Source organism: Mobula hypostoma, chromosome 3, assembly GCF_963921235.1.
Source record: "Mobula hypostoma chromosome 3, sMobHyp1.1, whole genome shotgun sequence".
Lineage (NCBI taxonomy): Eukaryota > Metazoa > Chordata > Chondrichthyes > Myliobatiformes > Myliobatidae > Mobula > Mobula hypostoma.
This window is the reverse complement of record NC_086099.1, coordinates 161,991,790-162,018,948: the sequence shown is the minus strand read 5'-3', so window position 1 is coordinate 162,018,948 and position 27,159 is coordinate 161,991,790. Positions and strand designations below refer to the sequence as shown.

General features: G+C 42.4%; 1 protein-coding gene across 2 annotated transcripts in view; it reads left to right on the top strand.

Annotated features, from left to right (window-relative positions):
- Positions 1-27,159, top strand: part of cntnap2a (contactin associated protein 2a) — a 1,898,214-nt gene that overhangs the window by 1,038,889 nt on the left and 832,166 nt on the right. For both annotated transcript variants that reach the window (XM_063044005.1, XM_063044006.1), the window contains exon 12: positions 24,167-24,286. In XM_063044005.1, coding sequence (XP_062900075.1) covers positions 24,167-24,286 — 120 coding nt within the window. The remainder of the gene's footprint in view (positions 1-24,166; positions 24,287-27,159) is intronic.

Sequence of the window (27,159 nt, the reverse complement as noted above, 5' to 3'; positions counted from 1 at the left end):
ATGTAGTTATAAAGAAGTCAAGACAATGGCTATACTTTCCACTTTCAAATCTCTTACTAGCTCTTCTTTCAGTTAGTCCTGACGAAGGGTTTCGGCCCGAAACGTCGACTGTACCTCTTCCAATAGATGCGGCCTGGCCTGCTGCCATCACCAGCAACTTTTATGTGCGTTACTGGCTATGCTTTATTAGGAGTTTGAAGAGATTTGGCATGTCAACAAATATACTCAAAAACTTCTGTAGTTGTACTGTGGAGAGCATTCTGACAGGCTGCATCACTGTCTGATAAGGGGGGTCTACTGCACAGGACCAAAAGAAGCTGCAGAAAGTTGTAAATCTAGTCAGCTCCATCCTGGCTACTAGTCTACAAAGTACCCAGGACATCTTATAGTCATAGTCATACTTTATTGATCCCAGGGGAAATTGGTTTTCGTTACAGTTGCACCATAAATAATTAAATAGTAATATGTAAATTATGCCAGGAAATAAATCCAGGACCAGCCTATTGGCTCAGGGTGTCTGACTCTCCAAGGGAGGAGTTGTAAAGTTTGATGGCCACAGGCAGGAATGACTTCCTATGACGCTCTGTGTTGCATCTCGGTGGAATGAGTCTCTGGCTGAATGTACTCCTGTGCCCAACCGGTACACTATGTAGTGGATGGGAGACATTGTCCAAGATGGCATGCAACTTGGACAGCATCCTCTTTTCAGACACCACCGTCAGAGAGTCCAGTTCCATCTCCACATCATCACTGGCCTTACGAATGAGTTTGTTGATTCTGTTGGTGTCTGCTACCCTCAGCCTGCTGCCCCAGCACACAACAGCAAACATGATCGCACTGGCCACCACAAACTCATAGAACATCCTCAGCATCGTCTGGCATATGTTAAAGGACCTCAGTCTCCTCAGGAAATAGAGACGGCTCTGACCCTTCTTGTAGACAGCCTCACTGTTCTTTGACCAGTCCAGTTTATTGTCAATTCGTATCTCCAGATATTTGTAATCCTCCACCATGTCCACACTGACCCCCTGGATGGAAACAGCAGTCACCGGTACCTTAGCTCTCCTCAGGTCAACCACCAGCTCCTTAGTCTTTTTCACATTAAGCTGCAGATAATTCTGCTCACACCATGTGACAAAGTTTCCTACCGTAGCCCTGTACTCAGCCTCATCTCCCTTGCTGATGCATCCAACTATGGCAGAGTCATCCGAAAACTTCTGAAGATGACAAGACTCTGTGCAGTAGTTGAAGTCCGATGTGTAAACAGTGAAGAGAAAGGGAGACAAGACAGTCCCCTGTGGAGCCCCAGTGCTGCTGATCACTCTGTCGGACACACAGTGTTGCAAGCACATGTACTGTGGTCTGCCAGCCAGGTAATCAAGAATCCATGACACCAGGAAAGCATCCATATGTGTCGCTGTCAGCTTCTCCCCCAGCAGAGCAGGGTGGATGGTGTCGAACGCACTGGAGAAGTCAAAAAACATGACCCTCACAGTGCTCGCTGGCTTGTCCTGGTGGGCGTAGGCACGGTTCAGCAGGTAGACGATGGCATCCTCAACTCCTAGTCGGGGCTGGTAGGCGAACTGGAGGGGATCTAAGTGTGGCCTAACCATAGGCTGGAGCAGCTCCAGAACAAGTCTCTCCAGGGTCTTCATGATGTGGGAGGTCAATGCCACCGGTCTGTAGTCATTGAGGCCGCTGGGGCGCGACGTCTTTGGCACAGGGACGAGGCAGGACGTCTTCCACAGCATAGGAACCCTCCGGAGCCTGAGGCTCAGGTTGAAGACATGGCGAAGTACTCCACATAGCTGAGGGGCACAGGCTTTGAGCACCCTGGTACTGACACCATCCGGTCCTGCAGCCTTGCTTGGGTTGAGACGTTTCAGTTGTCTTCTTAACTGTTCAGCTGTGAAGCCCACCATGGTGGTTTCATGTGGGGAAGGGGTATAGTCATGAGAGCAGGGTGGGGGAGACTGTGAGGAGGGGTAGGAGGGGAGAGTGGAATATGTGTTGGTTGGGGGCCGACAACAGATGACTCACGTGGGGGATGGGCAGGGGCCGCAATGTCAAATCTGCTAAAGAACAGGTTAAGTTCTTTTGCCCTGTCCACACTGTTCACACTGTCCACATCTTTAAGGAGCGGTGTCTCAGAGAGGCAGCGTCTATTATTAAGGACCTCCAGCACCCAGGGCATGCCCTTTTCTCACTGTAACCATCAGGTTGGAGGTGCAGAAGCCTGAAGGCACACACTCAGTAATTCAGGAACAGCTTCTTCCCCTCTGCCATCCAATTCTGAAATGGACATTGAAGCTTTGGACACCACCTCGCTTTTTTTAATATACAGTATTTCTGTTCTTTGCACATTTTAAAAAATCTGTTCAATATACGTAATTGATTTACTTGTTTATTTATTATGTTTTTTTCTTTCTCTCTGCTAGGTTATATATTGCATTGAACTGCTGCTGCTAAGTTAACAAATTTCATGTCACACGCCGGTGATAATAAACCAGATTTTGATTCTGATCTGCTCCTCTAAATCTCTCTGACTGTTGGGAGGTGTATAAAAGGCTCATCAATGTGATCATTCTTTCCTATTTCTCAGTTCCATCTATATAACTTTCGTAGATGGGCTCTTCAGTCTGTTCCATCTAATCACAGTTGCTGCACGCCACCTCTTCCCCTTTGATACCTCCCCATCTATCATGTCTGAAACAACAGAACCCTAAAACATTGAGCTGCCCCTCCACAACCAATGGCTGCAAAATAATTCCACATGCTTATCCATACTCTAAGTTCATCTGCCTTACCCACAATATTCCTTGCATTAAAATATGGCGTGAAACGGGTAGGGTATTTCAAGCCACTTGATTTATAGTGACATTTCCTGCATTACTACTTTCAGAAAGATGTAATGCAGAAAAAGTCACTGTCACTTCACTCTCACCCATTTTGTGTTCTTGGCAAAATTATACTCCAGCCCGACCTGTTTCATCAGCAGTGTTCACCATGGTATCACTAGCTATTTCTTCAGACCATCTATAAGGAGACAGAAAGCAGATTTAAAGCCAGGAATGTTGACTGAATTTAGGGCATAGATATGGATTTTAAGCAGAGTCTGGAAAGACGAAGTTTGAAAATTGTATTGCTGACAGGGAGATTATGCTGTCGAAAGTGATAGTAGGCGTTCATTGTAGGCATTACAGAACACAAAGTCTTCATAACATCTTTTACCTTGAGGAAGCATTATCTAAAATTATTGAATCTGTGAGTTCAACAGCTTTGCATTGGCTAACAATTAATAGTCACAGATATTATTGAAACGCAGTGATTTTTGTTCCTACTCTGCAACCTGGTATGCTCACCTTTACCTATGCCCATTCAAAGTTTAATTATTATCAAAGTGTGTACACCATACAACCTCCTGCGATTCGTCTTCTGGCAGACAGATACAAAACAGGGGAGAATAATAGAACCGACTAAAAAGCACATGACGAAGATCGTCAAACACCCAATGTGTGAAAAAGAACAAATTGTGCAAACAATAAAAAAAACAAATAATATACAGAACATTGAACTGCAGAGTCCCTGAAAGCAAGGCCACAGCATGGAGTCAGCTCAGCACCGAGGTGAGTAAAGCCACTTGGACTAGTGTTCTGAACACCATTTTGTCCTTCGCACTTGGCCTTGACACCTTGATCTTTTTAATCTGGCCATTCTAAACCAAAGAGCTCATTTCTAAGTCCGTTGACCTAATACCAAGGAAAAAAACAGTAATAGAATCCAGAATATAGTGTTCCCGTGACACACAGAGGAGAGAAATTTGAAAGAAAAGTGAACTAGGGCAGTTGAGACATTTTCTGTACCACAATTCCTTTGGAGATGAGTTAAATTGAATTGAATTGAATTGTTGGTTGTCGGATTGTGTTGCGGGAGAGAGATTTCAAAAGAAGTGAGTGGGGCAGTCGGGACATTCTGCATGCCACATTTCCCTTGGTAATGTTGAATTAAGCATAATTAGGCATTTAGCAAGGACCAATAAAAAGAAGCTAGGCCTAAGTAGAGTGGCATTGTGGGAACAACCATTCTGTGAGTGGGTCGGTGCCGGAAAAGGAATTTCAGGCTTTGTCTGATAGAGGCATCAGAGAGGAGAGATGCACGCTGTGAGTATTTTTTTTCTTTTTTTCTTTCTTTCTTTCTTTCTTATTGCACAGTTAGAGTGGGGGGATGCCAGGCAGGATAATAGAATGCTTCTCTTGTGGCATGTGGGAAGGCAGGGAGGCCTCACCTGACAACTACACCTGCAGGAAGTGCAGCCAGCTGCAGCTTCTTTCAGACCATGTTAAGGAATTGGAGCTGAAGCTGATGAACTCTGGATCATTCAGGAGGTGGAAGGGTTGATCGAAGTGCAATACAATGAAGTGCAGGCCACAGGTAACTAGGGGAGCTTCAGGAGTGGAAAAGGAGACAGGCAGCTAGTGCAGAGTAGTGCTGTGATTGATCCCCTTAACAACAAGTAGACCACTTTTGGATACTGTTGGCCAGTTGACCTAACAGAAGAACGGAACAGCAGTCAGGTCTCTGGCACTGAGTCTGGCTCTGTGGGTCAGAATGGAAGGGAGGTGGGGAGAGGAGATGAGTTGTACTGATAGGGGATTCATTGGATATTTGAACAGACAGGAGATTCTGTGGACAAAACCAAGATTCCCAGATGGTATATTGCCTCCTGGGTGCCAGGGTGAGGGACATCTCGGATCAAATCCACAGCATTCTAAATTGCTGCCAGAGGTCATGTTCCACGACAGCACCAATGACATAGGTAGGAAGAGTGACAAGATTCTTCAAAGTGAGTTCCAGGAGTTAGGTGCAAAGTTAAAGGGCAGGACCTCCAGGATTGTGATCTCAAGATTGCTACGTGTGCCACGTGCTAGTGAGACTATAAATAGGAAGATCATACAGTTTAACATGTGGCAAAAGAGATGGTACAGGAGGGAAGGCTTCAGATTTTTACATCATTGGTCTCTCATCTAAGGAAGGTGGGACTTGTACAGAATTATCATTTTGCACCTGAACTGGAGGGATAGTAGTATCCTTGTGGGAAGGTTTGCTAGTGCTACATGGTTGGGTCTAAACTAGAGTTGCAGGGGGATAGGCACCAGAGCAAGCAGGGAATGGTTGTGGAGAAAGATGTTAAGCCTGCATACAAAGTCATGAATCAAAAGATTTAGCATATTTGGACTAATTTTCTGAGTTGAGTATATTCCAGTGCAAGGAGTATTGTAGGACAAGCAGATGAGTTTAGGACATGGATGGAATATAGAACTAAGACACTGCAGTCATTTGTGTGTTTTGGTTGAAGGATGGGCAGGACTGGCAGCTCAATTTTCCAGGTTCCATTGTTTTATTTATTAATGGAGGGGAGTGTTCAAAGAGGGAGGGGTGTCATCAATAATCAGGGAAAATATCACAGCAATGTTCAGACAAAACAGGCTGGAAAGCTCATCTACTGAGTCTTTATGGGTGGATCTGAGGAATAAATAAAAGATGACTATATTAGTGGGCTTATATTATATACCAGCTCGGCACTGTCCAACTCGACCGTCCAGCTTGGTGCAGCAAGATCACCACAGGAGCCCGTGCAGCTGAAGTCAGGTGCATCATCGAGGCGCAACGAAAGCGTGCTGTGCGCAAGGCCCAAGCAGCATCCACTGCCACGACAGCACCCACCCACTTGTGTCCCACATGTGGGCGAGCCTTCAGGGCCCGGATTGGCCTCATCAGTCACCTCCAGACCCACAGCCACCAATCTCCCATTTGACTTTGAAGCCATGGTCATCTTCGACTACGAAGGACGAACAACAACAACAACAATATTATATACCCCTAACAGTCTGTGGGATTTAGAGGAGCAAATTTGTAGAGAGATTGGAAACTGTTGGATGATTTTAATTTTTCACATATTGACTGGAACTTCCATACTGCAAAAGAGCTGGATGGGATAGAGTTTGTCAAATGTGTTCAAATAAGTTTCTTTATCAGCACATAAAGGTCTCAACTAGAAAGAGTGCAATACTTGATCTATAAGAGAATGAGATGCGGCAGGTGACAGAAGTGTGTGAGGTGGAGCATTTTTATCTAGTGATCATAATGCTATTAGTTTTGAGATAATTACAGAGAAGGATTAAGGTTCTAAATTGAAGAAAGGCTAATTTTGATGGTATCAGACAGGATCTGGCAAGTGTGGATTGGGACAGGTTGTTTTCTGGCAAAAGTAGACTTGGTAAGTGAGAGGCCTTCAAAAGTGAAATTTTTGAGTGTACTAGGCTTGTATGTACTTGTCAGAATAAAAGGCAAGGCTAGCGAGTTTAGGGAAGTATGGCTTTTGGAAGATATTGAGGCCCTGATTAAGAAAAGGAAGGAGGTGCATATCTGATATAGGCAGGAAAGAGCAAATGATGTACTTGAATAAAAGGAATGCAAATAAACACTTAAGAAGAAAATCAGGAGGGCTAAAAGAATGCATGAGGTTGCTCTAGCAGACAAGGTGAAGGAGAATCCCAAGAGCAAAAGGATAGCAAGGGACAATTTAGGCCTCTGAAAGATCAGAGAGGTCATCTGTGCATGGAGCCGAAAGAGATGGGGGAGATCTTAACTGGATTTTTTTGTATCTGTACTTACTCAGGAGATGAACTCAGGGTCTGTAGAAGTGAGGCAAAGAAGCACTGAAGTCATGGATCCTATACAGGCCACAGAGGAGGAGGTGTTTACAAATTACAGTGCACAAATTCCCAAGGCCTTACAGGTGTTCCATCGGACCCTGTGGGAGACAAGTGCTGAAATTGCAAGGGCCCTAGCAGAGATATTTAAAACGTCCTTCACCACGGGTGAGGTGCCGGAGGATTGGAGGACAGCTAATGTTGTTCTGCAGTTTAAGAAAGGCTTTAAGAATAAGCCAGGAAATTATAAACCAGTGAGCCTGACAGTGGATGGGTAAGTTATTGGAAGGTATTCTAATGGACTAGATGTATAAGTATTTGGATAGATAGTACCTGATTACACACATGGCTTTGTGCGTGGTAAGTCATGTCTTCCTAATCTTTTGAGCTTTTTAAGGAACTTACCAGGAAAGTTGATGAAGACAAGGCAGTGGATGCTGTCTACATGGACCTTAGCAAGGCGTTTGACAAAGTCCCATATGGGAGGGTCCATTAGATTCAGTCGCTTGGCATTTAAAATGTAGTAGTGAATTGGATTAGATGTTAGCTTCACAGGGGAAGCCAGAGATTCGGAGTAGATGGTTGCCTTTCTGTCTGGAGGCTGTGACCAATGGAGTGCTGTAGGGATCGGTACTGGGTCCATTATTGTTCATCATCTACATCGGTGATCTGGATGATAATGTCATAAACCGGATCAGCAAATTTTTACATGATGCAAGATTACAGTATAGTGCACAGCAAGGAAAATTATCAATGCTTGCAGCAGAATCTGGACCAGTTCAAAAAATGGGCTGAAAAATGACAGATGGTATTGAATGCAGATAAGTGTGAGGTGTTGCACTTTGGTAGGACAAACCACTATAGGTCTTACACAGTAAGAGGCAGGGCACTGAGGAGTGTGGTAGAACAGAGGGATCTGAGACTACAGATCCATGATTCCTTGAAAGTCACAACACAGGTAGATAAGGCCAGAAGGAAGACTTTTAGCACATTGGCCTTCATAAATCAATGTTTTGAATACAGGAATTGGGATGTGGTGTTGAAGTTGTATAAGATGTTGGGGAGGCCAATTTGGAGCATTATGTGCAGTTTTGGTCATCTACCTACAGGAAGGATGCCAATAAGATTGAAGGAGTGCAGAGAAAGTTTACAATAGTTTTACCAGGATTTGAGAACCTGAGGTATAGGGAAAGGTTGAATAGATTAAGACTTCATTCCCTACAGTGTAGAAGAATGAGGGGAGATTTGATAGGGGTTTGCAAAATTATTTGAGCTACAGATATGCAAGCAGGCTTTTTCCACTGAGGTTGGGTTCGCCTAGAACTTGAGTTCAAGGTGAAGACTGAAAGGTGAAAGGTTTAAGGTGAAAGTGAGGGGCAACATCCTCACTCAGAGGGTGGAGAGAGTGTGGAACAAGCTGTCAGTGGGTGGATATTGGTTCAATTTCAATATATAAAAGAATAAGTACATAGATGGGAGTGGTATGGAGGGCTATTGTCTAGGTGCAGATCGATGGAACTAGGCAGATTAATAATTCAGCGCAGACTAGATGGACCGAGAGCCTGTTTATGATGTGCAGTGTTCTATGACTCTATGGCTGAACAAGATAGACTGAGAGGTTGACAGTTTAGCTTTATCGTATGTGAGGTTCATTCAAGGTTCTTATTATAACAGGATAGAAGTTTTCCTTCAGCCTGGTACTGTATGTTTTCAAGCCTTTTCCTGCCCAGGTGGGGAAACGAGAATGACTGGGGTGGGAGGCCTTTAGTTATATCAGCTACTTTCCTGAAGCAGCAGTAAATGTAGACTGAATCAGTAGTTAAGTGGTTGCTTTTCATAATGCACTGAGCTGGGTTCAAAACTCTCTAAACTAGGAGAGGCTTTTGGTAATATTTCTATTTAGGAACTTGGGGTTTTCTCAGCACTGCTGACAAATACAAAATGGTTATTTTACTCCACTTTTTCTGAAGCCAACCACCAGCTCTTTCGTTTTGCGGACATTGAGGGAAAAGCTGTTGTCTTGCTACCGTGCCACTAGGCTCTCTACCTCCTTCCTGTACTCTCTCTCGTAGGTGTGTGAGGTTTTCAGCCCAGAACAGTGATGTTATTTGCCAAATTGTAGATAAAGTTAGAGCATAATCTCATCATACATTTCTGAGTGTATTGGGAGTAAACTAAAGCACTAAGGACTCAGCTTTGCAGAGCAACAGCGTTGAGATTAAATGTGGCTGCTGTTTACCCTAACTGACTATGGTCTTTTAGTCATGACGTCAAGGATCTGGTTCCATGGGGAGGTGCCGAATTCTAGGTCGAGAGATTTCAACTTGAATTTGTTTGCAATTATAGTTTTAAAGATGGAGCCACAATCAATAACTAAATAGGGATCCGATGGAGATGCCTTTGTTATCCAGATGTTCCAATGATGTGTTTTGAGCCAGGGATATGGTGGCCATCAGCTATCTCCTATGGCAGCAGGTGAATTGCAATGGGTCACATGATGAACACCACCCCACTCTACATACCCCCAATAATTGTATTCACACCTTGTAGAGGCTGCAATATTCCGACAAGAACTGTCCTTTCTTATTCAAATAACAAGCCATGGGTAACAAAGGACATTAAGGACATCCTGAATGCTAAAAGAGGGCGTTTGGAGATGGAAATAGGAGCTGAGGGCAATACAGAGGGACCTGAAAGCCAGGATCAGGGAGGCTAAAGACAGTTACAGGAGGAAGCTTGAGTGGAAACTCCAGCAGAACAACATGAGAGAGGTCTGGAGGGGGATGAGGACCATCACTGGGTTCCGGCAAACTAGCAACAGAGGAGCTGAAGGCAGTGTGGACAGGGCCAACGAACTTAACCTGTTCTTTAACAGATTTGATATTGTGACCCCTGCCCATCCCCCACATGAGCCATTTGTTGTCAGCCCCCAACCAACACATATTCCACTCTCCCCTCCTACCCCTTCTCACAGTCTTCCCCCACCCTGCTCTCATGACTATACCCCTTCCCCACACGAAACCACCACAGTGGGCTTCACAGCTGAACAGGTGAGAAGACAGCTGAAACGTCTTAACCCAAGCAAGGCTGCAGGACCGGATGGTGTCAGTACCAGGGTGCTCAAAGTCTGTGCCCCTCAGCTATGTGGAGTACTTTGCGATGTATTCAACCTGAGCCTGAGGCTCTGGAGCATTCCTGTGCTGTGGAAGACGTCCTGCCTCGTCCCTGTGCCGAAGACACCGCACCCCAGCGGCCTCAATGACTACAGACCGGTGGCATTGACCTCCCACATTATGAAGACCCTGGAGAGACTTGTTCTGGAGCTGCTCTGGCCTATGGTCAGGCCACACTTAGATCCCCTCCAGTTTGCTCACCAGCCCCAACTAGGAGTTGATGATGCCATCATCTACCTGCTGAACCGTGTCTACGCCCACCTGGACAAGCCAGCGAGCACTGTGAGGGTCATGTTTTTTGACTTCTCCAGTGCGTTCAACACCATCCACCCTGCTCTGTTGGGGGAGAAGCTGACAGCGATGCAGGTGGATGCTTCCCTGGTGTCATGGATTCTTGATTACCGGACTGGCAGACCACAGTACGTGTGCTTGCAACACTGTGTGTCCGACAGAGTGATCAGCAGCATTGGGGCTCCACAGGGGACTGTCTTGTCTCCCTTTCTCTTCACCATTTACACCTCGGACATCAACTACTGCACAGAGTCTTGACATCTTCAGAGGTTTTCGGATGACTCTGCCATAGTTGGATGCATCAGCAAGGGAGATGATGCTGAGTACAGGGCTACGGTAGGAAACTTTGTCACATGGTGTGAGCAGAATTAGCTGCAGCTTAATGTGAAAAAGACTAAGGAGCTGGTGGTTGACCTGAGGAGAGCTAAGGTACCAGTGACCCCTGTTTCCATCCAGGGGGTTAGTGTGGACATGGTGGAGGATTACAAATACCTGGGGATACAAATTGACAATAAACTGGACTGGTCAAAGAACACTGAGGCTGTCTACAAGAAGGGTCAGAGCCGTCTCTATTTCCTGAGGAGACTGAGGTCCTTTAACATCTGCCGGACGATGCTGAGGATGTTCTACAAGTCTGTGGTGTCCAGTGCTATCATGTTTGCTGTTGTGTGCTGGGGCAGCAGGCTGAGGGTAGCAGACACCAACAGAATCAACAAACTCATTCGTAAGGCCAGTGAAGTTGTGGGGATGGAACTGGACTCTCTCATGGTGGTGTCTGAAAAGAGGATGCTGTCTAAGTTGCATGCCATCTTGGACAATGTCTCCCATTCACTACATAATGTACTGGGTGGGCACAGGAGTACATTCAGCTGGAGACTCATTCCACCGAGATGCAACACAGAGCATCATAGGAAGTCATTCCTGCCTGTGGCCTTCAAATTTTACAACTCCTCCCTTGGAGGGTCAGACATCCTAAGCCAATAGGCTGGTCCTGGACTTTTTTCATAATTTACTGGCATAATTTACATATTACTATTTAACTATTTATTGTTTTATTCCTATTTATTATTTATGGTGCAACTGTAACGAAAACCAATTTTCCCCTGGATCAATAAAGTATGACTATGACTATCACAGTTTAAGTATCCTTGTTGATCTACAGTATCTGGTTTACATTAATGCTACACAGATATGTATAAAGTATGCACCATTTCTGATGCAGATTGCTTGGGTGTAGAGATCAAAGATTTATCCTAATATCAATGCTCTACAGTTGCTCATGGTTTAGCATCCAGTCATAAATATGACAATGCGCACTATTGGTCGACGCTGCTCCAAGAGGCGAGGGACCCAGGCTGCTCCACGAGGTGAAGGAAGAGATTGCTGATCCTCTGTCTGGGATCTTAATATCCTCATTGTCCACTGGAATGGTACTGGAGGATTGGAGGGAGGCGAATGTTGTCCCCTTTTTCAAAAAAGGTAGTAGGGATAGTCCGGGTAATTATAGACCAGTGAGTTTTACATCTGTGGTGGGAAAACTGTTGGAAAAGATTCTTAGAGATAGGATCTATGGGCATTTAGAGAATCATGGTCTGAACAGGGACAGTCAGCATGGCTTTGTGAAGAGCAGATCATGTCTAACAAACCTGATAGAGTTCTTTGAGGAGGTGACCAGGCATATAGATGAGGGTAGTGCAGTGGATAGTCATAGTCATACTTTATTGATCCCGGGAAATTGGTTTTCGTTACAGTTGCACCATAAATAATTAAATAGTAATAAAACCATAAATAGTTAAATAGTAATATGAAAATTATGCCAAGAAATAAGTCCAGGACCAGCCTATTGGCTCAGGGTGTCTGACCTTCCAAGGGAGGAGTTGTAAAGTTTGATGGCCACAGGCAGGAATGACTTCCTATGACGCTCTGTGTTGCATCTCGTTGGAATGAGTCTCTGGCTGAATGTACTCCTGTGTCCAACCAGTACATTATGTAGTGGATGGGAGAAATTGTCCAAGATGGCATGCAAATTGGACAGCATCCTCTTTTCAGATACCACCGTCAGAGAGTCCAGTTCCATCCCCACAACATCACTGGCCTTACGAATGAATTTGTTGATCTTGTTGGTGTCTGCTACCCTCAGCCTGCTGCCCCAGCACACAACAGCAAACATGATCGCACTGGCCACCACAGACTCGTAGAACATCCTCAACATCGTCTGGCAGATGTTAAAGGACCTCAGTCTCCTCAGGAAATAGAGACGGCTCTGACCCTTCTTGCAGACAGCCTCAGTGTTCTTTGACCAGTCCATCTACATGGTTGTGATCTACATGGATTTTAGTACGGCATTTGACAAGGTTCCACACGGTAGGCTTATTCAGAAAGTCAGAAGGCATGGGATCCAGGGAACTTTGGCCAGGTGGATTCAGAATTGGCTTGCCTGCAGAAGACAGAGGGTCGTGGTGGAGGGAGTACATTTGGATTGGAGGGTTGTGACTAGTGGTATCCCACAAGGATCGGTTCTGGGACCTCTACTTTTCGTGATTTTTATTAACGACCTGGATGTGGGGGTAGAAGGGTGGGCTGGCAAGTCTGCAGATGACACAAAGGTTGGTGGTGTTGTGGATAGTGTACAGGATTGTTGAAGATTGCAGAGAGACATTGATAGGATGCAGATCTGGGCTGAGAAGTGGCAGATGGAGTTCAACCTGAAGAAGTGTGAGGTGGTACACTTTGGAAGGATAATCTCCAAGGCAGAGTACAAAGTAAATGGCAGGATACTTGGTAGTGTGGAGGAGCAGAGGGATCTGGGGGTACATGTCCACAGATCGTTGAAAGTTGCCTCACAGGTAGATAGGGTAGTTAAGAAAGCTTATGGGGTGTTAGCTTTCATAAATCGAGGGATAGAGTTCAAGAGTCGTGATGTAATGATGCAGCTCTATAAAACTCTGGTTAGGCCACACTTGGAGTACTGTGTCCAGTTCTGGTCGCCTCACTATAGGAAGGATGTGGAAGCATTGGAAGGGGTACAGAGGAGATTTACCAGGATGCTGCCTGGTTTAGAGAGTATGCATTATGATCAGAGATTAAGGGAGCTAGGGCTTTATTCTCTGGAGAGAAGGAGGATTAGAGGAGACATGATAGAGTATACAAGATATTAAAAGGAATAGGTAGAGTGGACAGCCAGCTCCTCTTCCCCAGGGCACCACTGCTCAGTAGGAGAGGATATGCTTTAAGGTTAGGGGTGGGAAGTTCAAGGGGGATATTAGAGGAAGGTTTTTTACTCAGAGTGGTTGGTGCGTGGAATGCACTGCCTGAGTCAGTGGTGGAGGCAGAGACACTAGTGAAGTTTAAGAGACTACTAGACAGGTATATGGAGGAATTTAAGGTGGGGGCTGGTTATATGGGAGGCAGGGTTTAAGGGTCAGCACAACATTGTGGGCCGAAGGGCCTGTACTGTGCTGTACTATTCTATGTTCTATATTGTTTACTGGAATATTTCTTTTTATGACTTATGTTATACTTATGCAGTTCACTGGTGAAGGGATAAGCTGTCCTCTCCAAAGAATAGAACTCTGAGTCAAACAACTAAATAAAGTGCTAAAATTAACCTCTTAAAATTCTTGAAACACACATAAAAATCACTGGTGAACCCAACAGGCCAGGCAGCATCTATAGAAAGAGGTACAGTCGATGTTTCCGGTTAAAATTCTTCCTTGTTTGAGTATTTGGGAGAGACAGAAGTTGCCTGAGAGCCATGGATTTAATTAGAAGTTTGTCAGTGTGAAAATTCTTCATGAGTATGATTCAACTGGAAATTAAAGTTTACAGACTGATAGAGCTAATACACACATTGTAATTAGGTCATTTTTATTTTCAGAGCTCTATTTCCTTCATTTAAAAAGCATTACGATGCAGCATTCATTAATTCAGTTATCAGCAGTAGAGAGAGAACTCTGCTGATAACTGAACTAATGTGCCTTGATTTAATTGGAAAATTTCTGAATCTCAGTTCATACATTTGTTTAGCTTTATCTTTTAAGAAATGGTGCCTTCAGATTTTATATAAATCAAAATCTGTATCATTACACATTAATTGTTTTTAAGTTTAAGTAATTGCAGTCAAATAAATAAGAAAATAAACTGGCGAATGTAAAAGTTTACTCAGGTGTCACAGGCACCCGAAAACACTGATACCATGCAAGCGAATTGGTCATAAGAAGTAAGTCTTACTGGGAGTACACCCCAGCTCAACAGATGGGGACAGTTAAGGGAGTAGAAAGTGGTCTTCTTCTATATATGCTAAATGTACAATGTAGTAAAATGTGTGCATTAAAATCCCCTAAAAGCTGCTCCCATCAAATTCCTCTGATTTTCATACAATTGATTTTAAGAAGCAGAGTTCAACATATTTTATTACTACTTCACATGTTTTAGTCATACAATATTTTCACAGAAGATTTTAATGTTTAAGAACAGTCCCAGTAAAATCAGGAAGAAGAAAATCATTTTGATTTTTAAATGGCAGTGGAGAAGAAACAACTAGATTAGATTCAAGATTAGATTAGATTCAACTTTATTGTCATTGTGCCGAGTACAGATACAAAGCCAATGAAATGCATTTAGCATCTGACCAGAAATGCAAAGAATAGTGTTATTCACAAATTTACTGCAAATAAAAAAAGTGCTACAGCTCATAAATATAAAAGTAACTAGTAGTGAAATCCATAACAAGTAAACCCATTGAAGCATATTGAATATTTTAACAAAAACACCATAAACTAAAGCATCAGACATGTCAAAAACTGTAAGGAATACTCACGTCCATAGTCAGAAACTTGGATTTCAGGAGCCAACAAGTTATGAAAAGCAAATTTATTCATATATAAGCTTTCACAAAAAAATATATATTCAAAATCTTAATATAATTATATTAGGGCTCCTAAACAGACAGAGAAATAAAAACGCCATTGTGATAGTTTGTTCTCAAGCTTCATCTCTTGCACTGATCGTTCACTGGACAGAATGTCCTACATTTTTCTTCTTCCTTTTGACCAGTGATTTCAATGATGAATAGCTCTGTCCAGTTCAATAGTTCCTGGCTTCAATTAATTTTGAAGTCTTTTTTTTAGTCTATTTCTCAGAGGAATTGCCCAATATAAAATTGCATTTACAGCTCTTTTACTTCAAATGAACTATATGCCTAATACTTCACAGTGGAAAATTGAATCTATGTGTGAAACTAATAGCTCATAGAGAATTTACCCATCTGACAGAATGCATTTCTAATATAGGTTCCACACATTGTGTAGGAATACTGAGCTTTAGCTTAGGAAAAAAACAGCGATTCTGTTGGAAGACCTACACTTTAATAATGTTGAATGTCATATTTGGGTTATTAATTGTGCTATACAGAAGGCTTTGAGTTTTTGTTCAAAATCACAGTTCGGTTTAGTGTCATGGACATAGATGTGAAATTTGTTGTTTTGTGGCAGCAGTACTGTGCAAAACATAAAAATTATTATCAGTTAAAAATCATGCAGAAAAGCTATAGCAAGGCAACGTTCATGGGTTCATGGTCTGCTGGGAAATCAAATGGCGGGGGGGGGGGAAGAATTGTTCCTAAAACATTTGAGTGTGGGTCTTCATGTCCTCTACCTCCTCCCCAAAGTGAGTAGTAAAAGAAAGCATGTTCTGGATGTTGAGGGTCCTTAATGATGGATGCCTCCCTCTTCAGGGTTTGCCCTTGGAAGATGTCTTTGATGGCAGGAAGAATTGTGCCCATGATAGAGCTGGCTGTATCTTCTGCCCTCTGCAGCCTTTTTCAATTCTTCATACTGGGGCCTCCGCATCAGCTTGTGATACAACTAGACAGAATGCTTCTCATGGTACATCTGTAGAAATTTGCCAGAGCCTTTGGTGACTTGCAGAATCTCCTCAAATTCCTAATGAAATGCAGATGCTGGCATGCCTTCTTCATGAGTGCATCAGTGTGTTGGGCCAAGGACAGATTCTCTAAGATGTTGACACACAAGGACTTAAAATTTGTTGATTAGTAATGAGGGAAAGATGGTGTCAAAAACAGAGCTTTAATTAATAAACAACACCCTGACATAAGTATTGCTGTTGTCCAGGTTCTCCAAAGCTGACTGGAGTGCCACTAAATTTACGTCCACTGTAAACCTGTTGTGGCAGTAGGAAAATTGCATTCTAAATCGATACGTTCAGCTTCAAAATCTTAACAGGCATATGTTAATGAGATGCTCGATGGGAAGGGCCACCCCAGTTTTATGTGAGGTTAGTTATAGGCAATGGCATTCAGAGAAGTTTAGGGGAAACAGCCATGAAGACCAGGGGTTCAGGATAGCTGCCCATAAATGTTCATAGTTCACAGAGGTCAAACATCGACGTTGGAGGTTTACATGAGTATAATCATAAAGATTTAGGGAGGTCAAACATAGATATTGTGGATTTGGGAGCAGGTAGGTGGTAGTATTGTGTGTTGGAGAGGCTGGTTTTGGATGTCAAGGATTCAGAAAAGTCACCAAAGACATTGGGGGCTCGGCAAAACAAGCTATAGGGGTCATGGATTAGTCAAAGTCAGCTATATGAATGGGCAATTCGGGGAAGTCAATTATAGATATTGGGGTAGTTGGGGAAGCTAGCCATAGAAACTGAGGCTTCAGGAAACTAATCCAGAGACATAGAGGGTTTTTGAGATTTGGCATTAATATAAGGAGTTTGTTGAGACAGATCATATGCAGTATTATCAAGGGTTTACGAAGACAGCTATTGACACTGGGAATTTAGATAACCCAGGCATTGGCATCAAAAGTTCAGGAATATCAGGGTCTGGAGAATTGGAGATTAGAATTGTGGGCACATTCAGAAGAGGAAATATCAGGGGCAGTATCAAGAGAGGGGTAAGTAGGAAAGCTGACATCAAGATGTGCAAGATAGATACTGACAACAAAGCAGAGCATATTAAAAACAATGGAGATTCAGCAAACGCTAACGTTCTTGAGCAATGCATATAATGCAGAGGAATGAGACTGCCTCTACCCAGCATCTTGTTAGTGAATGTGCAATTGCTGGAGAACAAGGTTGCTGTATCAGAGGAAAATGACAGATTGTTGTGTCCTTTGTGTAATTGAGATATAGTTTACTCCCAGCATACCAGTTACAGCGATCAGACCCAAAGGCTCCTTGACTCATAGGATAGACCAAGCTGCTGATTCAAAAAAGGCAAAAAGTGGAGGTGTATGTTTCATGGTAAACGCTCAGTGGTGCTTCGATATGGCAGTTTTGTCAAACTCACATTCATGTGAACTTGAACACCTAACAATCAAATGCAAGCACCACACACAAAATGCTGGAGGAACTCAGCAGGCCAGGCAGCATCTATGAAAAAAAGTACAGTCAACATTTTGGGCTGAAACCCTTCAACTGTACTTTTTCCTTAGATGCTGCCTGGCCTGTTGAATTCCTCCAGCATTTTGTGTGGATTTCCAGCATCTGCAGATTTTCTGTTGTTTGTAACAATCAAATGCCGTCTGTTGTACTTACCTGCAAATTCTCTTCCATAATTTTGACTGCAGTTTACGTACCACCAGTGGCCAATGTTAATCAATTGCTTGAGATACTGCATGATGTTGCCTTCAAACAAGAAACAGTCTATCCCATCACATTTTAAATCATAGTCATGGATTTCAACCAGGCTTGTTTGAAGAAAGCGCTGCCCAATTACCATCACATATAACCTGTAGCACCAGAGGTCCTAGCACACTAGATCACTGCAATACTAAGATAAGGAATGCCTACTGTTCCAAGCTCAGACTGCATTTTGATAAATCTGATCATTTCAATTTCAAGTTCAAGTTTAAGTTTAATTGTCATTCAACCACACATGATTACCCATGATACAGCAAAATACAATATCAACAGTCCTACACAGCACAACGCACGTACAAGGTAGTAAGCACATGTAGGATATCAATAAAATACAGTCAAACAAAAAATATATAAGCCAAGACCCTGAGTCTCTGTAGTTGAACACAATACAGCTTGCCTTCTGCTGAGCAAATACTGGGGGCAGCACCAATTCCAGCCTGGAGGCCGAGCAACATTGCCTCCAGTAGAGTGCATTGGCTCTGACACATCTCTCCTTGGGACATTGGCTGTTCTCCAGCCTGCAGACAGGCAGAGACTAAAGAGCAAAGCTCAAAGTTGCAAACATCAGGATGCTCTTTATTGACTATCAGGTCAACATTCAATACCATCATCATCTCAAAACTAATGAATAAGCTTGGCCTCAATACATTCTTATGCAACTTGATTTCTGTTTTCCTGACTTCCAGACCCCAGTCAGTTTGGATTGGCAACAACATCTCCTCCACAACCTCCATCAGCACAGATGCATCACAAGGTTGTGTGCTTAGCCCCTGCTCTACTCACTTCACACTTATGACTGTACGGCTAAGCACAGCTCCAGTGGCACATTCAACTTTGCTGGTGACAGCATTGTCCTAAGTGGTGAATCAAAGGTGGTGATCAATCAGCATGTAGGAGGGAAATTGAAAATCTGGCTGAGTTGTACCCTGACAACAATCCCATACTCACTGTCAGCAAGACCAAGGAGTTGATTATTGACTTCATGAGGGGCTAACCAGAGGTCCATGAGGTAGTATTCATTGGAGGGTCAAAGGTGGAGAGGGTCAGCAACTTTAAATTCTTCAGTGTTATCATTTCAGAGAACCTGCCCTGGGCCCAGCATGTAAATACAGTTATGAAGAAATCACAGCAGAATGTCTACTTCCTTAGGAGTTTGTGAAGATTTGGCATGACATCTAAAACTTTGACAAACTTCTGTAGATGTGTGCTGAAGAGTATATTGACAGCCTGCATCACAGTCTGGTATGGAAACACCAATCCCCTTGAACAGAATATCCTACAAAAAGTAATGAATACTGCCCAGTCCATCACAGTAAATCCCTCCCTACCATTGAGCACATCTACATGAAGCATTGGTGCAAGAAAGCAGCATCGATGATCAGGATTACCCACAACCCAGATCATGCTCTCTTCTCACTGCTGCCGTCAGAGGGAAGCTACAGGAGCCTTCAGACACACACCACCAAGTTCAGGAACAGATATTGTCCCTCAACCATTCGGCTCTTGAAGCAAAGGGGATAACTTCACCCAACTTCACTTGCCCCATCATTGAAGTGTTCCCACAACCAGTAGACTCACTTCCAAGAAGTTTCCATCTCACGATTTCGATAGTATTTGTTTATTTATTTATCTGTTATTATTTATTTCTTTGTGTATTTGCACAGTTTGTTGTCTTTTGCAATCTGGGTGAATGCCCTATTTGGTTGGTCTTTCATTGATTCTGTTATGGTTCTTATTCCATTGATTTATTGAGTATGCTCATGACAAAATGAATCTGGATCCCCTACAATTTGCCTACCAACACAACCGATCGACAGATGATGCAACAGTCACAACTCTACACACCGTCCTTGCACATCTGGAGAAGAGGGATGCTTATGTGAGAATGCTGTTCTTGGACTACAGTTTATATTTTACTTTACTTTATACTTTATCATCGCCAAACAATTGACACTAGAGCGTACAATCATCACAGCGATATTTGATTCCACGCTTCGTGCTCCCTGGAGTACAAATGGATAGTAAATATTAAAAATTTAAATTATAAATCCTAAATAGAAAATAGAAAAGGGAAAGTAAGGTAGTGCAAAAAAAACCGACAGGCAGGTCCGGATATTTGGAGGATACGGCCCAGATCCGGGTCAGGATCCGTTCAGCAGTCTTATCACAGTTGGAAAGAAGCTGTTCTCAAATCTGGCCGTACGAGTCTTCAAGCTCCTGAACCTTCTCCCGGAGGGAAGAGGGACGAAAAGTGTGTTGGCTGGGTGGGTCGTGTCCTTGATTATCCTGGCAGCACTGCTCCGACAGGGTGCGGTGTAAAGTGAGTCTATGGACGGAGGATTGGTTTGTGTGATGTGCTGGGCTGTGTTCACGATCTTCTGCAGCTTCTTCCGGTCTTGGACAGGACAACTTCCATACCAGGTTGTGATGCACCCTAGAAGAATGCTTTCTACAGTGCATCTATAAAAATTAGTGAGGGTTTTAGGGGACAGGTCAAATTTCTTTAGCTTTCTCAGGAAGAATTGAACATTGAACACAGCATTGAACACCATAATTCCCTCCAGGCTCAACAAGAAGCTCAGAGATCTTGGCCTTGTGTAGCTGGATCCTGGGTTTCCTGTCAGATTGCCAGTAGGTGGTAAAAATGGGCTCCCTCATGTCTGTCCCGCTGACCCTCAACACCTGTGCCCCTCAGGGCTGTGTACTAAGCCCCCTCCTTTACTCTCTGTGTACCCATGACTGTGTCGCCACCCACAGCTCCAATCTGCTAATTAAATTTGCTGACAACACTACACTGATTGGCCTAATCTGAAATAATAACGAGGCAGCCTACAGAGAGGAAGTCATCACCCTGACACAGTGGTGTCAAGAAAGCAACCTCTCCTTCAACATCGCAAAAACAAAGGAGCTGGTTGTGGACTACAGGAGGAATGGAGACAGGTTAACCCCTTTTGATGTCAATGGATCTGGGGTTGAGAGGGTGAACAGCTTTAAGTTCATCCTCGGCATAAACATCACTGAGGATCTCATGTGGTCTGTACATTCTGGCTTTGTGGTGAAAAAGGCACAAAGTGCCTCTTTCACCTCAGACAGTTGAAGAAGATTGGTGTGGGCCCCCAAATCCTAGGAACTTTCTATGGGGGCACATTTGAGAGCATCCTGACTCGCTGCACCACTGCCTGCTAAGGGAACTGTACTTCTCTCAATTGCAGGACTCTGCAGAGAGTGGTGCAGATAGCCCAGCGCATCTGTAGATGTGAACTTCCCACTTTTCAGGACATTTACAAAGACAGGTGTGGAAAAAATGCCAGAAGGATCATTGGGGACCCAAGTCACCCCAACCTCAAACTGTTCCAGCTACTACTATCAACCTTCATGTCATCAACAAATGTACCAACCCATCTCTCCACTTCCTCATCCAGGTCATTTATAAAAACCATGAAGAGTAGGGGTCCCAGAACAGATCCCTGAGGCACATCACTGGTCACTGACCTCCATGCAGAATATGGATCGACTACAACCACACTTTGCCTTCTGTTGTCAAGCCAGTTCTGGATCCACAAAGCAATGTCCCCTTGAACCCCATGCCTCCTTACTTTTTCAATAAGCCTCGCATGGGGTACCTTATCAAATGCCTTGCTGAAATCCATATACACCACAATAACAAAAAATCCATTTACTTGTGATTACAAGATAAGGGCCAATGTAGTGCAGGTTAGATTTTAATATCACTCTTGGTGCAAGCCATCAAGTTGTTCCAGCTGCTACCGTCCAGGAGATGGTACTACAGCATAAAAGCCAGGACCAACAGGCTCCAGGACAGCTTCTTCCACCAGGCCATCACACTGCTTAACACGTGCTGACAAAACTGTATTTCTATGCTATATTGACTATCCTGTTGTACATGCTAATTACGCATTGCATATTTAGACGGAAGTGTAATGTAACGGTTTTTACTCCTCAAGTAGATGAAGGATGTAAGTAACAAAGTCAATTCAATTCAATCTCAAGATTGTGTATGGTAACATATATGAACTTTGAACAAAATGCTGAAGGCAGCATCTATGTAGTGGAATAAGGAGTCAACTTTTGAGCTGAGACTCTTCATTAGTCCTGACGAAAGGCCTTGGCCAGAAGTATTGACTGTTTGTTCCCCCTATAGATGCTGCCTGGCTTGTTGAGTTCTTTAAGCAGAGAATATTTGTTGGCTGCATCATGATGGAGCCAATGAGGTGCACAAGAGCTGGCTGAGAGGTGCCATAAGAACAAACGTGCTCTGAAAGTCAGGGTGTGCAGCTTCAAGTTCCGAGCTTCAAGCTACTCCCAGAATAGATCCTCTAACACGCTGACACCCAGGAACCTGATGCCTATTCACCACAGATATCTCACTGCACCTCAAGGATCCAGAAGCTCAGCAAGTTTCTTTTTTATCTATGCTTCCCACCAGTGAGTACAAGTGCACATGCACTTTGGATGGTAGGAAGATCTGGCTCATCAATTAGCATGAAGGTAGAACTTTAAAAGATGTGAACAGACAAAATACATTTTGAAAACAAAGCACAGATTTCTGTGATTTGTTCATTACCTAAACTTAGACCCAATTATATAATTTGTTTTACAGTTGTAGTAATGGTAGTTTCTGTTACACGCTGCACAGCTGGAGAAATGGCTTAATCTGTACATTTTACTGGCATTTGGAGTAGTACATTATCATTTTTTTTCCTTAATTTTGCATCTTATATAAAATAAATTATGCAATATAATGCTGTTTTCAGTTCCAGTTGAAGGTTTTATATTTGTCAGGATGGTCATTTAGAAAATTGAAGTTTGTTTCACTGTGAAATTATGTAATGTGGCTCGATGATAAATTTGATTGCATCATCTGGCCATTATGTTTTCTGAAATATAAGCACTAACAAAAGAGTTATGATCTCAGGAAATATTATACATAAAAACCATATCCTTGAGAGCCAGAAATTTAGTTGGCGTTTGTTATTGAAGTGTGTTGGAAATGTATTTTTATCACTGGAACATGTATTTGAACCTGACCTGTGCTGATGTGTTCCTATTCAGTTGGCTGTAAAACGCTGATGTAAATTGAGTCTGTTTAACACCGTTGTGCAGCACTGGTTCATCAATGCTTGGAGTGTATTTCTAATCTAGAAAGGATGTGATTGTGCAAAAGGGGTTACAGAAGGATGTGGCCTGGGATGTATCAGGTCAGTTGTAAAGAGTTTGCACTGCTTGGATTTTGTTCTCCTGGTGTGAAGGATGCTCATGGACTGTTTGTCCCATTCCCATCAGGAAGAGGCTATGAAGCATTCACGCCAGGACCACTAGGCTCAAACATGGTTACTTCCCCTGAGCCATCAGGCTGATCAACACCACCATCCATTTACCCACCCGACCACTCCCCTCATACACCGTGTCACTTTATGCACATACAGTCAGTCTATGTCTAAGTAGTTACTTCTACATTGTGTTTTATAGGATTGCTTTTGTATTTAGTGCATATGTGTGTGTTTTTTTTGTTTTTGTAATGTTTTTATGCTTACTGTGCTTTTAATGCTGAATCAAATCCAGAGTAACAATTATTTCATTCTCCTTTACATTCATACTGAAGAATCACTATAAACAATCTTGAATCTTGATAGAGGGTTTCAAATTATAAGGGGGATAAATGGGCACATAGTAAGTATCCTTTCCTTGTGATGGGAATGTCTAAAGTATTGTATAAGGTGAGAGGGATAAATTGGGATCTGAGTGGGGATGGATAAAGTATTGTATAAGGTGAGGGGGATAAATTGGGATCTGAGCGGGATATCTTTTTTGTTAAGAAGCAATCAGCAATAGGTACTCTCACAACACTGAAATAGCAAGGGCATAGAAGGCTGTAGACCAAATGCAGGTATGCATGATTAGTAAAGGCAAGTACAGTGGTTGGCATGGTCCTGTTTCTGACCTTTATGCTTCTGTGACTCATTGTCACAGGAACTGTGAGAGTATTTTCGTATCCTGAAGAAACTCTTTCAACTTAAACAAGTACATATATTCATTCTCTTATGTCAATTAAAAAAAATACAGGAGCTTGAGTAACAGTAAAAATGTGTGCAGTTAAGATTGTACCAATATGTTGCTCAAATAGAACACTCTCAAAGATTTTAATTAGTGAACATTTGAATAAAGCTCTCCTGTTGTATCAAGGTCGTTGCCTTATTTGCTTTGATTTTTTTAATCTTATCTTGGCAGCTTGCAGTGTTTACTCAATTTTTTTAAATTACAGAAGGGCTTCAGTTCAACTCATCTTGTGTTCTATTCCAGCTATTTATGAACAGTCCTGTGAGGCATACAAGCACCTCGGCAAAACGTCTGATTCTTACTGGATAGATCCTGATGGCAGTGGCCCTCTAGGACCATTCAAAGTCTACTGCAACATAACAGGTAACACAATAATGATCCTGTATCAGCACCTAACTTCCCAACAGATATGAATGACCTTGTATAACCTACCAATTTCATCTTCAATATTCATTTGATTCTGCTATCAGTTAATAGTTTATCTTAAGATATACTGTACAAAGCTGTAGACTTTGACAGAAAATAGTTCTTTGTTCCTGAGCATGTTTCTTCTATCATATGCATGAATAGATAATGATTAATCATTGATCAATTTTGTCCCACAAATTTCACATCTTTTCAAATTAATTTCTTTTATTTATTTATTATATGAACTTTATGAAGTAAGCATCGACAAAGCTGATCTAAGTAGTTCAAGAGTAAAAATTTAGTTTTTTTTAAATCAATATAAAATAACATCCCTTTTGTGTATTAGATTGGTCATTGACATACTGCATTTAAAGGTAACATTAATTCTAAGTAAAAGGTTGTAAACACTGGGACTATTTAGCAGATCAGCTTGAATTTGTAAGTGAAATGAGCCTTTACTTCCAATCAACATCTTGAATTGATATTTGAGGAGGGAGGTCTCCTCTTTTAGATCTGACCTGAACAGTATAGGAAATGGAAGGAATACGTAAAACCTGAAATGTAGAATCAGAAAATTATTGTTGCAAAAAGAAAATGTTAGTGCAGTAATTGTGATTGATTTCAAATATGGTGGAAGGAGGTATAAACCATAGACTACTTAAAGAGATCACATCAGATGGACATGTAGCAAGGCAATGGAAAATTAATAGGCAGAAGGAGGAAACATAAGAATGAAGGGGGAAGAGTAAGAATCCAACAGGGTGATTAACTGGTGTTGGAAAATATCTGGTTGAGAGCTTGATGTCACAGGAGGAACACTCCATTCCAGATACCACAAAGCCAGTAGTACTTCGTAATTCTTTACAGGAAGAAAGGGAATCAAACTAATAGCCTCCCTACCCATCTTCTGATTGGCCTTCAATTGCAACAATGAGTTCTGCATGGAATTTGAAACCTCTGTGGGATCTCCAAGGCCCCAGAACAGTGGACATCCAAATCTGAATTGGTGTTCCTATATAGTACACTTTCTCGGTGAGATCTGGCAATAGAATTGTGACTAATGGATGTAGGGGAAAGCATCAATCAGAATGATAGAAGAAGTAAAACCAAGGAAATAACATTTTATTTGGTTTTGGTGTATTAATCTACAACATTCAAAATGCCCACTTAAAATTGCCGAGCTCTATACCACTCATGACGCACAATTAATCTTGTTTATTCCAATATTTCCAGGGATCTTACCGAAGAGGATACAGAACCACTAATTAAGAATATCATTGAGCAAGAAAATATCATATATGCCACTGAAAACAGGCAAATAGAACACCTAGTCTTGGTCAGTGTGAATGAGTTAGGCAGAAAGGCTAGTTTCCTTGCTGTATGTCTTTGTGACTATAAAATTAAAATACGAAAGCTTGATGGCCAGTAATACCTATGATAATTCTTTTCTCTCAGTTATGTAAAAAGATGGTTGTAATCCTGGGCTCACTAGCTGACAACAACCGTCAGTGGAGTGCAAGGTTCTGAAGATTAGAAAAGCCCTGAACTATTCAAGGCCTCACTGATCATTTGGGGTCAAGCTCTCTTCAGTGGGCACTGCCAGCTGAGTGATATGGTCCAAGAGAGCTTCCGAGTCAGCTTCTCAGTGGAACATTTCAGTCACTGTGATGAGGCTTCCTGAGTGCCCAGAAAAATTACAGCTCTCACTGAAAACCTGCTAAGTTCCACAACCAATGGTTTTGAGCAAGGATCTACTGTTCATTCACATCCACTTAAATTAGTGGTGGGTTATTGGGAAATTAACAGAAGGATAAAACTCGGTGAAAATCTTCTTCCTTGGAATAGACTAGAGCATAAGAGATGAGTGAAGTGTTTACAAAGGTCTTCAGCTGGCAGAGTTAAGTGAATCCTTCTACTTCCCATTAAAGTTGTCAGCCTGTAGTCAGTTCTGTTCTCCCCACAGGGATATATTTAATTTCTCTCATCTGGGCAGGAATAATGAAAGTTGTTTAAATTCTACAATAGATGAATGATTTATTTTGCAAGTTTCCATCCATGCAGTTTTGGTTGTACTCATATACCTCACAACATTAAAAAGAAAAGCCATAGCCATTTCAACAAAAGTCATGTACTTGACAAAATCCTGTTTGCAAAGTAGACCCATTCTATCTTTTTTCAATATTGTTTTGAGACTTGTATTTGCATAACAATTTAGAAGATTGATAAATATGTCTTACGCACAAATACACCTAATCCTGCTCAATTACTGTCCTGTCAATCTCCTCAGAAGCATCTGTATGGTAGTAGAAGGATTTACCAATTGTTTCATCAGATACTGGGCATGCAATTTAAGTTCCAGCAGACAGCTCCCTTCCTGATCTCATTGTAATTTTGATCCACTGAGCTACGGAAGAGTCAACGAGATCATGAAGAGCCCGTGCCTAAGTCAGTGATTAAAATCACATCTGACTCAAAAGAAAGGTGGATAGTCATTTCAAGTCCTGGATATCGCTGACAGTTTATGGCTATCTACTAAATGTCAAAGTTTAGTCAACTCATTTTGACATTTAATGGTGTCATTGACAAAATCTGCACTGTCAACAATTTGGTCATCTATTTAACCACATCACCGATAAAAATACTATGGCTTCAACAGCTATGTCGAAGCTGGGCATAACTCGTCCCTCAATCCATCACAGTCATTTTTTCAACTTTTAAGGTTCACCCGGGAATTAACAAAATACTCAGTATTCAATTGGCTGACTGCGCATTCAACAACGTTCAAGAAGCTCAACAATATTCAGGTCAGAGAAATTTGCCAGATCAAT